Genomic DNA, 14450 nt, shown 5'->3' with positions numbered 1-14450 from the left:
CTTAGTGACGACACATGCTTCTTAAAAACTTTAAACACCCAGAGGCTGCCCTCGGCGGTAGGAAGGCTCTGGGCCACGCGCTTGGCCTTCCAGGATGGCGACGTGCCAGGCTTGGGGGAGGCCTCTCCCAGCTGCAGCAGACTCCTGACTTGTGCTAGACCACATGGAAACTCCTCGAGGAAACGTCAGTCACCCGCTCCTGGCAACGTCCCCAGGGTACTCGTCATAGGAAACTCCCACGGGATGGTCCCGAGGGCAGGGCTGATGCCCCCCGGGAGGGGGGTCCAGCTCGGCAGCCTGTTGGCGATGCTCCCCATGCAATTTGGTGGGACTTGTTCGGCCAATCCACGTAACACGTCCTCTTCGGGGACAGCGCCCCGTCACCTGGTTGAGGCCAGGAGAAAGCACGACAGCGTCTGCCCTTGAACACACTGACAGCAGCACGCTCGCACGCTTCTGGCCCACTCGGGCCACTGCTCGCCTTCTGGGGGCCTCACCTCTCCTTCGACTTGCCCTCAGCTTGACTCGAAGCACTGATGTGCGTGTGTCGGGGGTGTGAGGCTCCGGGTGAGACCTGCCGAAGTCCACCCAGGCTGGTACGTGTTTGGAGCCACAGATGCCATCGGGAATCTGGCAAAGCCGCAGACAGTCTTCCCCAGATGGAGGGTGACACAACACAGTCACACATGTCACCCAAGGCTGCTGGGTACAGGGTCACCAGGGGCAAGAGGCACACCAGCAACCATGGACAAGGCAAACTAGGATGTGTCCCTGCGACACTGGCCATGTAGGACTCAGATTTCGCTCCTCCTCCTTCCATGGGACGATGGTCCATAAGCAAGGCCCACAGGGGCCGTATCACTGGTCACACGTGGGCCGAGCTGGCTCTGGCTGGTGCCGGACGTGTCAACTCAACCGAGGCGTTGACGTCCCGGACCTTGGTGTGTCCCCTCGGCACAGACTCCGGCTCTGTCGCGCCTGGGGGTCCTGCCTCCCGTCCATCTCTACTCGCCAGTGCCCCCGCTCCTCACCGGATGACATGGCCCAACGCCAAACCCAAGAAACAACACCACACACCGCCATCTTCCTAAACGTTGTTTTATTGTAAAACCATAAATACAACACTGACATGAAATCATTTAAGTAACTGACTCTCTCTAACCATTAAAAGGATGTCTTTTTGCCGTGGCATCAACCAACTGGGAAATAATGTTGCAAGAATTCGGGGGGTGGGGGTGGACTCTGGGCTAGGGCTTTTGGCGATTTAAGGAACCAAGTGGAACCTTCCTCTTCTTCCTGGGAATGGCCCACTTTGGGACAAGAACAGACAGGTAAAAACAGCAACATTTAAACAGCTCAGTTTTAAATTTTATTACTCTGTAAAAATCTTTTTTTTTTTTTTTTTCCTGTTCCTTTCCTCCATTTGACATCAGAAAAAGTTTTTAAACATCACGAAACTGATTTGGCTGTAAATGGAGATACGGAACCAAAACAAAGTGAAACGAAAAACCCAAAGGACAAACAGAAAACCCTAAATAAACCCTCAAGTGTGGTCTCGGGGGTTACAGATCACAAGAACCGTCAACCCAACCCCCACGCAGCGCGACCCCCCGCAGGGCTGTTGGATCCACACCAACGACACAGGAGACCGCAAGCAACATCTTTTGTTAATTAACACAGCAAGGGTGACACTAGGTAACTTTTTTTTAAATACAGTACATGGTACACAGGGCCCCAAGATGGCCCCTGGATAAACCCCTCGTGGAGACTGGAGCCAAGCACTGGCTGTTTATAAAAATATTGTGTTGCTACAAAAGTATAAATTAATGCTACCGGTATTAAGAAATATTAAACACATAAAACTTATAAGGATTAAGAAAAATATTCATTAATACCTGTAGAAAACTCTGGCCTAAAAAAGATATTTTTTTTTGTGTTTGTTTTTTTGTAAATTTTTTTTTTTGTATTTTTTTTTTAAGATGACTTGAGTTTCTTGCACTCGGAGAGAGAGACACAGTCAGATGTGCCTATGGTATTGCCTAGAATGTCGTTAACTACTGAGAAAGGACGGGGGTGGGGGGGTGCACGCACGTGGTTACTGAGCGGGGGCGCGGGGGACGGGGGCACCAAGGCTTTCTCAAGATTTACCTGATGTGAAAGAATCACGGATGTGAAGTTTGCGGGGAAAAGAAAAAGGCAGGATCAGAAAACAACTGAAAATAATTTACGCTTTTTAAAAAATATCTCTGCTTCGGGGTGGTCGTACAAAATGATTTCCTGATGCTTGGGGTCTGAACGGCCCCGGCCGCGCCGCCTGGCGGGTCCTCTCTCTCCTGGCTGGCGAGTCCCAGCCCCACGCCAGTCCACGAGCTGGCGCGCCGCCCGGGAGCCCGGCCGCCCTGGCCGGGCGGGAGGCAGGGCCCCAGGCGGGGACCGGCTGGCACCTGGGTTGTGGGAGGAGGCTTCCGTCCGGCTGGTCTCAGAGCCCACGGTCTCGGCCAACCCGGACTGCAGGAAGCGCCACAGGGATCCCAGGCCCCTGAGGTTGCGGACAAGGCTGGGCTGTGCCCCTTAAGGAACTTTGGTTCGAAGAGTCAAGGTGCCCGGTGGGGACGCGCGGGGGGGTAGGACCCTCGAGGGTCCCGATGCTGACGCCCAGCTGCAGACCTAGCAAATCCTTCTCTGTACAGGAGCTGGATCTTGAAAGCGACCCGCGTGGCGGCGGCGGGGACAGGAATAGAGCCAACAGTGACCTCAGTGAGGGTCTTCGCCCTCATCAAAGCGGCAGCAGGTGCCTCCTCACACAGAAACCACGGGGCCCCCCAGCGACAGACGGGCCTCTACTGACCACGATCCCCAAACCCAAACGAGAGAGGAAGACAAACAGGACGACGACGACAGAAGCCTCCAGAAAACCCTGAAGAGGGGAACCCGGGAGGGAAACTAAGAGGAAAACAACACCGTATCATTGGTTCACCATAACTGGCCTAGCAAACATTAGCCACAGTGAAGAGAGGGGCGGGCCCGGCTGGATGTGGGCGCTGGGGTGGCGCCGGCGGGGCTGAGACAGGGGCCCCCGCCTACCGTCTCCGGGGAACCGGCCGAGCCGCACTCAGCCTCACTGTTCTATCCAAACCAGCAGCCTTTCTAGGTGCTCCCCGTCGGGTACACCCCAGGGAAACCGGTGCTGCCACCGTTCTCAAGGCCAAGGGCAAAGCTGTGAACTCACCCCAGCTCAACGGGGCAGGGGGCAGCCGCCCGCCATGCCCTGGGCGCCTCCTCTTCCCGTCTCTGCGAGCGCATGTATCATGATGACAACATCCAGGTACCGTCCCCTTCCGGGCGTTGCTCACAGGCCCTTCCTCCTCCATCCGCAGCCTAGCTTCACTTCAAACCTTTCTCGGGAACATGTGGCCCGCGAGAGTGCGTGCTGTGTCCCTGATGTCTCTCCAGGTGCCCCCTGCCGAGGAGTCTAGTTCGAGTCCGGGCAGGAGCAGGTGGCCTCGGGCAAGCACCGGGGACTCCCGGAGGCAGAGGTTCGGCTTCACAGTGGAAAACACACCTTGCAGAGTTTTTCCCTGGTGTTTCTTCAAAGTGCAGGAGATAAAGGAGGAAACTCAAGGGGAGAACACTTGCCAGCTTACAGACCAGGTGTAAAAAAAAAAAGTCCTTGCTCGGACTGTTCTCTCCTCACCAGGAAACCTTTGTACCCTTTTCCCAAGACGCCAAGCCCGAGGCTGTCAGGTGGGATAGTGGCAAAGGCCCCCACTCGGGGACCCAGCAGCAGCTTTGCTCAGGTGGCCCTTCCGTTTCGTTTCCTGGTTTCTAATCACTCTCTGAGGCTGGCTGGTGGGCCCAGGCCCAAACAGGGAGACCGGTGTTGGGACAAGCACATCCATGCCCAGGTTACTCAGATCGAGCACCCATGAGGCTGCAGTCCTTGGCCCGAGCTTTGGTGGGGAAGCCAACGGACGTCAGATGAGGGGAGAATACCCCGCAGGATGGAGGTGGGCTCTCTCCATCTCCCCTCTGGGGTTCACGTTACGTCCAAACAAGACCACTTCTGTCCTGGGAATCACATGGCTTGAGGCAGGTTATGTCCAAGTCAGCAGAAGACCACACTGAGCTGCCGAGAACAGGACAGAAATGGCCCTATTTCCCGGCCTGCCGGCAACCAAGGGCCTGTGGTGGAAAGTCCCATCACGGTCACAGAACAGGGGAGCAGAAGACAAAATCCTTCTCAAGGTCAGTGCCAGGGGAGGTGTCAGATGAACTGGGAGAGTCTACCTCAATCCTTTGGCTAAACTAGAATTTGGATAAGGTGGATATTGCTGGAAATGAGGGGCCAGTGGCTGGACCTGTGGGATCTTTGGGTTTTCCTACGCTGGTCACTGCAGCCGGATTTGCACTACAGGAACCGCCTGCGCGAGGAAGTGGACTGAAGGGGCACCTTGATACAGCCTTTCCTGTTGGTGACCCCAGTTTCAGGAGGAACCAGTGGCTGCAAGAGACAAAGTGACTACCTGCCGCCTTGGTGCCGTATCTGGATGAGGCAGCCCCCGGAGAAAGCTTTCAGAGCGCCTGGCGGCAGCAACCTTACACCTACAGGGTGAGCCGAGCCCGAGGGGTCGAATGGAGGCGGGAAGGAAGAACAGAACGGGGGTGACACATACGACTCGACACCTCGAGTGCAATTAACTAGACTTACGCGGACTTTCGTTCTGGAGGGCAGCCAGCCCTGCGTTCCGAAGAGGATGCGGAGCGCTCTGAACGCGTATCCGGGCTCGGTCTCTGATGGCTTTGCAAGAAAGTGAAATGTCTGGCCCACTACCGGGGCAACGCCAGAACAGCTCTGCTCTCAGCAGAGGGACGACGGGCTCCGAGGCGCTGTTCCCACCAACCACACACAGTGGGCGGCTCTGGTCCTCCCCGTGTGGCGGAAAGTGCCGAGTCGCGGGCCCTTCCCCAGCAGCAAAGGACAGCTGGTGGCCTTTGGCCGAGGGCATGTCACTTAGCTGCCCTGCAGCCACCTTCTGGAATGTCCACAAAGATCGGATCAGAAAGTTCGTGGATGCTCCCACGCTCTCTAGAAAGTGACATGAGGTGACCGTCCAGTGCAGATGGAGGCTCTCCTGGTGGTGTGACCCCGGCTGGAAACATGGGGGAAATACCTAGAACTTCTCCAGGAGAGGTGACGGCACACTGGTTCCTGAGACCACGGCGTGCTGGAGCGAAGGTGTGAACGGCCCATGTGGATGCGTTTCAGTACGTCCAGGACTCGGAGGGAAAAGCTGGGTTAGTTCTCACGAGGCGACGCGAGCAGGCTTGGCCCCCAGGGACACCGTTGGGTCTATGATCCTAAGCCTTCTCGAGTTTTTGAACCAACCTGACTTCCCGATCTGCTACGGACCCGGGGAGGGGGGCTGCTGTACAGTGCTTTTTGGAGTCGAGGTATCTCACTGCTAAGTAATGCTTTATTACCAGGAAGGGATGGAGTGGACTTCGTCAACCCTCATGATGGTGAAACGTGCCTTGGCAAAGAGCCCTCCATGATGGCGGCCATTCTTAGCCTGAAGCCCTGGGTGCAACCATCTATCCCACAGCCATGGCCACCGGCGGGACATGAGACTGCCAGGACATTCCTCGTGGGGGTGGGGGTGGAGTGCTGACCCTGACAGAACCTCTTGGGAGGGCAAAGGGGCCACCCTCTTGGCATCTGGACCGAGTGTGCAGACCCTAAATTGCTCACGGAGAGAAAAGCCATCTTTCACAGCCTCAAATTACATGTGGCCTGATGCCACTCCACCCTCAAGACATCAACCGTTTGGCCCCCAAGGCACCATGCTCAACTACTGTCCTGGAAGGAGGGCCGAGGCTCACGTGGTCCGGGACCCCCAGGGCCGTGGGTCTGAGGTGCGACGGACGTGAACACGGATGGACTCGGGAGTCCCTGCTGGGCTGGAAGTGTCAGTGACGTGGCGAGTAGTGTAATGCACTCTGGGTATAGAAGTCAGACATTCGCGGTACCAGACACAGCAAACCAGGAGGGCGGGGCTTCCGCGTACATTCAGGAGAACTCCTAAGCCACATGCTTCCCTATGGCTTCCACCGAACCCCACATCTGTGAAACCTGCGACTCCAGCCCCACTCCTGGTTTCCAAACAGCAACGCCAAGTTCGTGGTCTTGGCTGTTCGAATACATGAACATGGGACTGTACAGGGAGGGCTAATAAAAACCTTAGGATGCTGAAGATCCCACTGAGATGAGCTAGTTTACAGTGTGATTTGAGGAACAAAAAGGGCAACTGAAAGAAAAACAAAAACAAAAAACCAAAGAACAAAAAAACAAAACCTCCAAAACATAAGTTATAGACATTCAGTGCCTCCTAGCAGAGTCTAAAATCAGATTTGGGGAAGAAAAAAAAAAAAAGTAAAAACTGCTAAAATATTAGGAAAACAATTATTAAGGAGTGGAGACAGCATCTATACTTCTTTAAAAAATGTCTTTTTTTTTCTATCTTATATTAAAAAGCAAAAGGTCAGCTTTATATTCTTAAAGTCTCCTTTCCTGATTTGGGGAGATAGATAGGTGTGTTTCTAAGGCGGCTGCCCCGGGAGCCCCAAGGGTATCTCGGCAGCAACAGCGCAATGCCCTGAAGGTGAACGAGAACAAAGTCCAGTGCAGACACTGTCCATCTGATGCAGTCTGGAGAATCCATGGCAGAGCAGCCGGGGAGGGGTGAGTGCACGAGGGTCAGGAGGGCTCGGGGCAGGGGGGTGGGGGGGGCGGGGGGGGGAGAAGAGGGAAGGGCCAGGGGGTCGAGGACAGAGAGCGTCAAGTCACTTCAGATCTCAGCTGCCTGAACATTTTACCACATCAGCTTTCTACCGATCTGCACACCTGAAAACGGAGTCTTTTAAGCCCCCTCACTGAGAAAAGGAGGTGAAGTGTCTTCCCTCTTTCCCACTCAGCTTTCCTGACACACCCAGTAATGCACAGGCGCCACGAGCAGGCGTGTGCACGCACTAGGGCTGTGTGTGTGCGCGCATGCGTGCGCGAGGCTGCGGGGGCCACGCGGGCGAGCCCTGGGCCCCCCGTGCCACACACGCACGGCCCGCGCGCTCGGCCGCGTCCGCACCTCGCATGCACACACGCACACACACACACGCTGAAAAAGCACTTAAGTTTCCAGGGGGGCATTTATAATGAGGTCCACAGTGTTTAGAACTTAAATTCCTTTTTCTTTGTTTGCGACAGTGTTGTGTGTGTGTGTATTTTTTTTTTCCCAATGTTTCTCTTCTCTTTTTCTCTTTTCTTCCTTCCTACCGTCCCCAAGTCTTAAAGCATGTTGGATTTCAGAAACATGAGTTTGTTCATATCTTCCGGACTCAGCAGTCGCCTCCTTTTGATCAGAAGTGCTTGCTCACACATATTTACACACCCGCTCCTGGCCCCCACGGCCGGAACCGCGAGCAGCCAGAAGGCCAGCTTGGCGAGTTTCGTGTGCTTCTGGGTAACGCACGACCAGTACTGGAAGAGATCGGGGGTGGCCTGGAAGAGGGGCTCCTGCAGGTAATCGTACACTTCGTTCTTCCCGAGCCGATCGTCTTCCTGAGCTGCGGGGTGCTCGCCCGCGGCGGAGCGGGGCTTCTTGGCGGTGGGCTCGAAGTCGGCCTCCTCGGTCCAGGACTCCTTGACCTCGTTGATGAGCTCGCACACCTTGCCGATGATCTCCTCGTGCTGGTAGGGCGGCACGGGCCGCAGCTTCTGCTGCGGGTCCAGGATCATGGCCACCTTATGCGCCGGGTGCACCTTGAAGTTCTCCTTGAGCGCCTCGAGGAAGAGGTGGCACAGCTTGCTGACGGTGCCTGCGTCGTTGGCCTTGGCCGTGAACAGCTTCTCCAGCCTGACGTAGGTGGGCAGCACGAGCTGCAGGGTGGGCTGGCTCTCATGGCTCAGCTCGATGACCGCCTGCTTGACGGGCGTCAGGATGGCCGCCAGGTTGCTGAGCAGGTGCTTATTGAGGCTTTGGATGAGATTCAGCTTCTTGGCGCGGCTGTAGAACTCGCAGATCTGCTCGTAGCGCTCGTGCACCAGCAGCAGCGAGTCCGTGACCGAGTTCCAGCAGGGCGGCGGCGAGGTCTCCTCCAGCGAGCCGAAGGTCTCCTTGGCCAGGCCCGTGGAGCCTGCCAGGTCCTCGCACACGTTGAGCAGCTCGATGACCTCGTGCATGCTGCGGGCCTGCAGCGTCCGCTTGCTCAGCACGCTCTGCACCACCGAGTTCAAGGCACAGGCTGAGCAGCGAAGGCACATGCCGGCCTTGGAGAAGGCGGACGCGCTCACCCGGCAGTCGGTCACGTACACTGTCCTGATCTCCGACATCACGAACTCCGACAGCACGTTCTGCACCCAGTGATGCACCAGGTCGCCGCTGTCGCGAATGTCCGCACCCTTCACGCCCAGCACGTAGCTCTTGATGTGGTTGCCCTCGGCCTGGTAGGCCGTGAGGATGTAGCACGAGTCGGGGCCGACGCTCTGCGAGTGGCAGGTGACCCCGATGCCCAGACAGGCGTTGCTGCCCAAGGCGCACGTCACCTTCACCTTCACCTGGTTGTACATACGCGGCAGGTGCTTCAGCGCCAGCGTGTTGAAGTTGCCCAGGATCTCCGTGACGGAGAAGGCCCCGTAGCGGGCGCCGCTGTCCACCAGCGTCTGGGCCAGCTTCAGGAACTCCTTCCCGCTCACCACACTCAGTGCGCCCAGGTCGGCGCACATGACCCGCAGCAGCCGCTCTGCGATATTCTGCCGCTCCTTCTCGGGGATCATGCTGTTGGGTGTTAAACCACTGGTCATGGCTGGCAGAGGACACAAAGAGAGATGTAATTACACCTGGCAGGTGAGTGGCCTTCATCGGGCTGCAGCCTACTATGCTAAGCAGTGGTATTAGAAACTAGGAGGCTTCATCTTGCACACAAACTGGTGGTGCTTCTGGTATTTAACATGTGAGTCGCACAGAAATAACATTCTAGGATTGATTAGTAATGCCTGCCACGAGCACGGGACTAGACTACAGTGGGACGTATGCAACACACTTGCTGCACGTGTCATTCACCTAGACTTCTGAAGCCAACTAGTCTAACTTCGTCCTCGATATAGGAACTGCCTCTAAGAAAGGAATCGCTAGTGAATAGAATACATGAGGCCACAGCAACAGGAAAGAGAAGCCAACAGAAACTGACGAGTGGATTCCAGTTCTGACTCTCACTAAGTATGTATGCTCTGACCACGGAAAGGTCAGCTCCTCTCCCCGGGCTGCCTTCTACCCGTCCACTGAGGTCACAATTCCCACAGATGAAGTCTTAGGTGTATAAGAGCTTCGAACATGGTCTCGCATCATTAAGAGAGGCACAGGGGGTGGGATGGGAGGCGGGGGGCGGGGGCGTGGAGCTGGGGCTAGAGGTGCACGGGGCGGACCTCTGCAGGCCCGCAGGCTCTGGGCTGGGAGAGACCTACTGTTGTTGGCGCTGTTCCTCTGGGCCTGGGGTTTCCACTTCTCTTCTACAACAGCAGAGGGCGATCGGGACTGGTTGGAGGCGATGTTGTTCTCGTTGTCCGCTGCAGGCACAAAGGGGACAGCGTGTGACCCTGAGGTGCAAGAGGCCTGCCAACTCACAAGACGAGAACGACAGCATGGCGGGTGAAGCCCGAACAAGGCTCCTAGGACTTGGGCCTGGGTCTAGACCCTGGCTTCTGCTCAGACGATCATCCTATGCTTGCAAAGCCTCAATTACGTCACTTGAAAAAATGAAGATGAGCACATGGATGGGACACACGTGCCGGAAGGATCAACAAGAGAAAATGCAGGGAAAGCCCAGAGCACAGGAAGCGCGCAGTGGGTGGGAACCGCTGCCCCCGAGTCGATCTGGGAGGCCCCACACCCACACACAACCCCATGTTCTAGCTCCGAAATGGGCGAGGGGTGCCAGTTACAGCCGGTGGCCTAAGAGACCTCATCTTCTCACTTTTCTCAAGTGTGCTTTTTCTTTTCAGTTTATACTAAAAATTTAATTAAAGGAACAAAACCAAACCAAAGCCCTATGTGATACTAAGTTCTCAGCCCCTCTCCCTGTCAGATATGGAAACTGAAGCCCAGATGTAGAAAAGGATTGCCCTGGATCACACAAAAGAACCAAAGGCAGGGCTGGGACAGACAACCCAGGTCCCCTGATTCCTAATGCTTCCTCCATGCATTTCCCTCACTTCTGTTTATGCATATGCAACTATATCAAAATGGTACATGCCTGGCACACGGGTGGCCCAGTCCAGGCTCTCTGTGGCTCAACCGAACACCTGACTCTTGATTTCAGCTCAGGTCGTGATCTCAGGGTCATGGGATTGAGCCCTGTGTCGGGAGCGTGGATCCCGCTTAAGATTCTTTCTCCCTCTCTCTCTGCCCCTCCCTGCCCCCAGCCCGCACTATCTCTCTATTGCTCTCTCTCAAATAGACAGACAGACAGATAAAATAGCACATGCTTCTTCTCCTTCCTTCACCACTACTCCTTGCCATTTTTACAGAATCATTTTGGAGTAGAAACGGTCTGAGTAACGTGCTTGTCGTGACCAATGACCACACAGTCTTCCGTCGGATGATACGCCATGGGGCTGCTGAACCACACACTGAGTGCAGAGTTTCCGGGCTGTTTCCAGTATTACTGTTCTGCTATGAACCTACCTGCCTAATATTCTACTATCATTTCTCTGTGCTTTTGTTCTTGTTGTGGGTTTATTTCCCTGAGACGTCATCTTACAGGTAGAATCACAAATGCAAGGAGATGGACGGGCCAGTGACACTTGCACAGGGTTGCCAGCATTTTCCATTCTTCTCAGTTCAAGGCATCAGGCCTTGGAGGCCCAGGCCACAGTTATCATACCAAGAGAAGAGGCTTCCCCAGTATCTACATGTTCAGCCCTGCAAGGCTAATTTAGAAACTCCAGGAAAAAATGAAAACAAAACACCCACTCCCAAAAACAAAGCAACAAAAACAACACAAAAGAAACTCTAGGACATCCACTCAAAGGAACACATTACAATCACTAGGAAAGGCGGTTGCACAGACCGTAATAACACGGGAAGATGCATTATGCAAAGTAAGATCTCATCACAATTTTATACGGATTTCTTATTTGTATTTTAGACTTGCAAGTCAAATAACAAACGAATCTATGCAACAAAAATAGATTGGGGGCGGAGAGACGGACTTTCACTTCCACCAATTGCCTATCATGATACCACTGTTTTCGGACAGGTAATCCCAGGTCCCAGGTCTGATCCCAGAAAAAGGAGAACGAATGCGGTTTAAGTAATACGATTGGCCCAGCTGGCCTGAAAGCAGTTTGCAGCCTGCAGCCCAGGGATAGGGAACAGAGCCCAGTGGTTTTGCTGATTTTTGAAGAGGCAGAAGCCAATGTTTAGGGAAGCGGAAGGGAGCTAAAATGTATAGGGAAAGTACCAGAGAGAAGGGAGTTACATAAAGAAAGGGCTCTGGAGACCTTCAGTAGGGTTTCCAGAAGTCTGCTGAATACTTGCCTACCCAAGCACGGGGTTAAATGCCACAAGACTGGGTAAGGAATCACGAGAAAGCAGGAAGTGGGGGAGGGGAGGAAATAAATTTGTACTCCCTCAACCAGAAAGGAGAGACCACAACGCATAAGGAATTGGGTAGGGTTCCCTCACTTTGGGGCAAAATTAACAACAGATTAAGGACTGCACTAGACCTGCCCTAATACATTTTTCTTTTTTAAGATTTTATTTATTTACGTGAGAGAGAGAGAGAGAAAACGAGCAGGAAGGGGCAGAGGGAGAGGGAGAAGCAGACTCCCTGCTGAGCAGGGAGCAAGGAGGAGCAATTCTCAGGACCCTGGGATCATGACCTGAGCCGAAGGCAGACGCTTAACCGACTGAGCCCCCCAGGCGCCACTCGCCACAATGCAACTTAAGAGTAAGCCTCCAAAGTATCGAGGTGGTCCTCTGTACCTAAACGGTAACCCAGAACAAAGTTCAATGCTTTTACAAAACCTAGCACCTAACAATACAAAAATTCACAATGTTAATTATGCGATAAAAAAGTGATCAGGCATTCAAAATAGTAGGAAAATATGACCTATCAACCAAGAGAAAAACCAATCAATAGAAACAGAGCCACAAAGGCCAGACACGACGGAACTATCCAGTAAGGTGCTTACAGCAGCGGTTACGAATACCAGAAATATGCTCCAAGACATGAAGGGAAACACGAATACCATCAGGAGAGACACAGAAGATGTGAAAAACCCAAAACTAACCAATCTCAGGTGGAACTTGTAGCTATAAAAATGAATTGTCTAGGGAAACAACACACTGTATGGGATAAAAGATCAGATGACACAGAAGAAAAAAATCAGTGGAGAAAGAGCAAGAAAACTACCTACACCCAACATGAAAAACAAAAAAGGGTAAAAGGCAGAAGATAATGAACAGCGCATGGACACTATCAGACCGTTTCATATTCACATAACTGGAGTCCCAGGAAAAGGGGGTAAGGCAGCAAAAGATGTCCGAAAAAATGGCCAGAATTTTTCCAAACTGGATTAAAAGTTCAAAGCCAGATTCAAAAAGCTCAACTGACTCCAAGCAGAATAAACATAAAGAAAATACCATCGAGGCACAGCATCATGACAAAACTGTTGAAAACCACTGAAAAGAGAAACTCGTAAGAGGAGCCAGAGAGGGGGAGAAATTATGCACAAATGCACAACAGTAAAAACGACGACAGGCCTGGAGGCAACAGAACAAAGTGTCAACCGAAAGGATCAACCCCAAATTCTAAATCCAAGGATAATATCCTTCGCAATGAAGATGAAATCACGATTTCTGAGATAAAAAATTTTCAAAAAATCAGACCTGCGCTCTAGGAAATATAAAAGGAATTTCGTCAGGTCTTAGCAAAGTGACGGCAAGTAAGAATCTAAATCTACAAAAAGAAGAATGCTGGAAACTACACATGTGGGTAAACGTTCCCTCACTTTTAAACTCTTTAAAAGATAAATGACTTCTCATTGGAAAATAGTAACAACGAACTGCAGTAATAATATGTATGGTAAACTGTAGGACAAGAGTATCATAGAAACCAGGTGGGGAAAGAGCAGATGCTGCTGAAAGTTTCTCACACAGTATGGAAGGTGGGCTAATACCATCTGAAGGCAGAACTGACAAGAAATATATAGTTCAAAACCCAAATAAACCACAAAAAAGAAAACAAAGAGTTGGCTTGATGAATGGAGATAAAAATGCAATCATAAATTCTCAATCCAAAATGAGGCAGAAAAATGAGAGAAAGAGGAACAAAGAAGAAATGAGATGATTAGGAACAAACAGCAAGATGGTAGGTTTAAACACAATAATATTAAAATTACATTAAATATAAATGGTCTCCACATTCCAAATAAAAGTTAGAGATTGTCATACTTAGTAAAAAGGAAAGACTCTACCATATGTTATCTGTAAGGAACCTATTTAAATACGAAGACAGGGTAAAAGGCTAAATAAAGATATATCCTACAAATGGTAGAGAAGAAAGCTAGTGATGTTTGCAAGAGTATTACAGAAAAATTGACCTCAGGACAAGAAATATTATCAGGGGTAACAAGAGACCCTATACCATGACACCAGGGTCAAAATACCAAGAATGACATAATAATCCTAAACCTGTACATATCCAAACACATGAAGCAAAAGCTGAAACAAGAAGTAGACAAATCTACAACTATAACTGGGGATTTCAACTCTCTTCTCTGAGTAATTGTTAGTTAGAAATGAAGGGAAAGGACTGAACATAAATGAACAGAGTGGACAAGATCAAGCAGCCTAATACACATATGATTGGGTTTCCAGAAAAAGGAGGTAGGCAGAAATACAGTGAAATCACATAAATGGTCTCTGACCATAACTGAATTAAAAATTAGAAATCAGTAACAAATAGGAAAAAAAAAACCTGCAACTCTTTGAATAATAAATATCACGCTTCTAAAATCACACGGATCAAAAAATATCAGGGAAATTAGAAAATGGTTTGAACTTAACATTAAAACATAACCTTCCAGAATCTGTGGGATCCATCTAAAACAGGGCATATTTATAGCATTAAATAACTACATTAGAAAAGAATACAGGTTTAAAATCAGTAGTATAAGCTTCCACCATAAGAGAGATCTAAAGAGGAAGAGTAAATTGAGTCTAAAGTAAGCAGAAGAAAGGAAATCATACAGCTAAAAGCAGAAATGAATAAAACAGAAAATAAACACAATAGAGAAAATAATGAAACTAAAAGCTGATTCTTTGTAGAGATGAAGAAAAATGATAAACCTCTAGCCAAAAAGATTAAAAAAAGAAAAAGGACACAAACTATCAGTA

The 14450-nt window shown here is 51.4% G+C and overlaps 1 protein-coding gene across 23 annotated transcripts in view; it reads right to left on the bottom strand.

The window, feature by feature from the left end:
- Nucleotides 1-7303: 7303 nt before the first annotated feature.
- Nucleotides 7304-14450, bottom strand: part of ZNF618 (zinc finger protein 618) — a 172302-nt gene continuing 165155 nt past the window's right edge. For all 23 annotated transcript variants that reach the window (XM_048222918.2, XM_026513816.4, XM_026513826.4 and 20 more), the window contains 2 exons: nucleotides 9515-9616; nucleotides 7304-8856 (listed from right to left, as the gene is read on the bottom strand). In XM_048222918.2, coding sequence (XP_048078875.1) covers nucleotides 7340-8856; nucleotides 9515-9616 — 1619 coding nt within the window. In that variant the 3' untranslated portion in view covers nucleotides 7304-7339. The remainder of the gene's footprint in view (nucleotides 8857-9514; nucleotides 9617-14450) is intronic.

Source organism: Ursus arctos, unplaced genomic scaffold (genome assembly GCF_023065955.2).
Source record: "Ursus arctos isolate Adak ecotype North America unplaced genomic scaffold, UrsArc2.0 scaffold_18, whole genome shotgun sequence".
Lineage (NCBI taxonomy): Eukaryota > Metazoa > Chordata > Mammalia > Carnivora > Ursidae > Ursus > Ursus arctos.
This window is presented reverse-complemented; position numbering and strand designations above follow the sequence as displayed.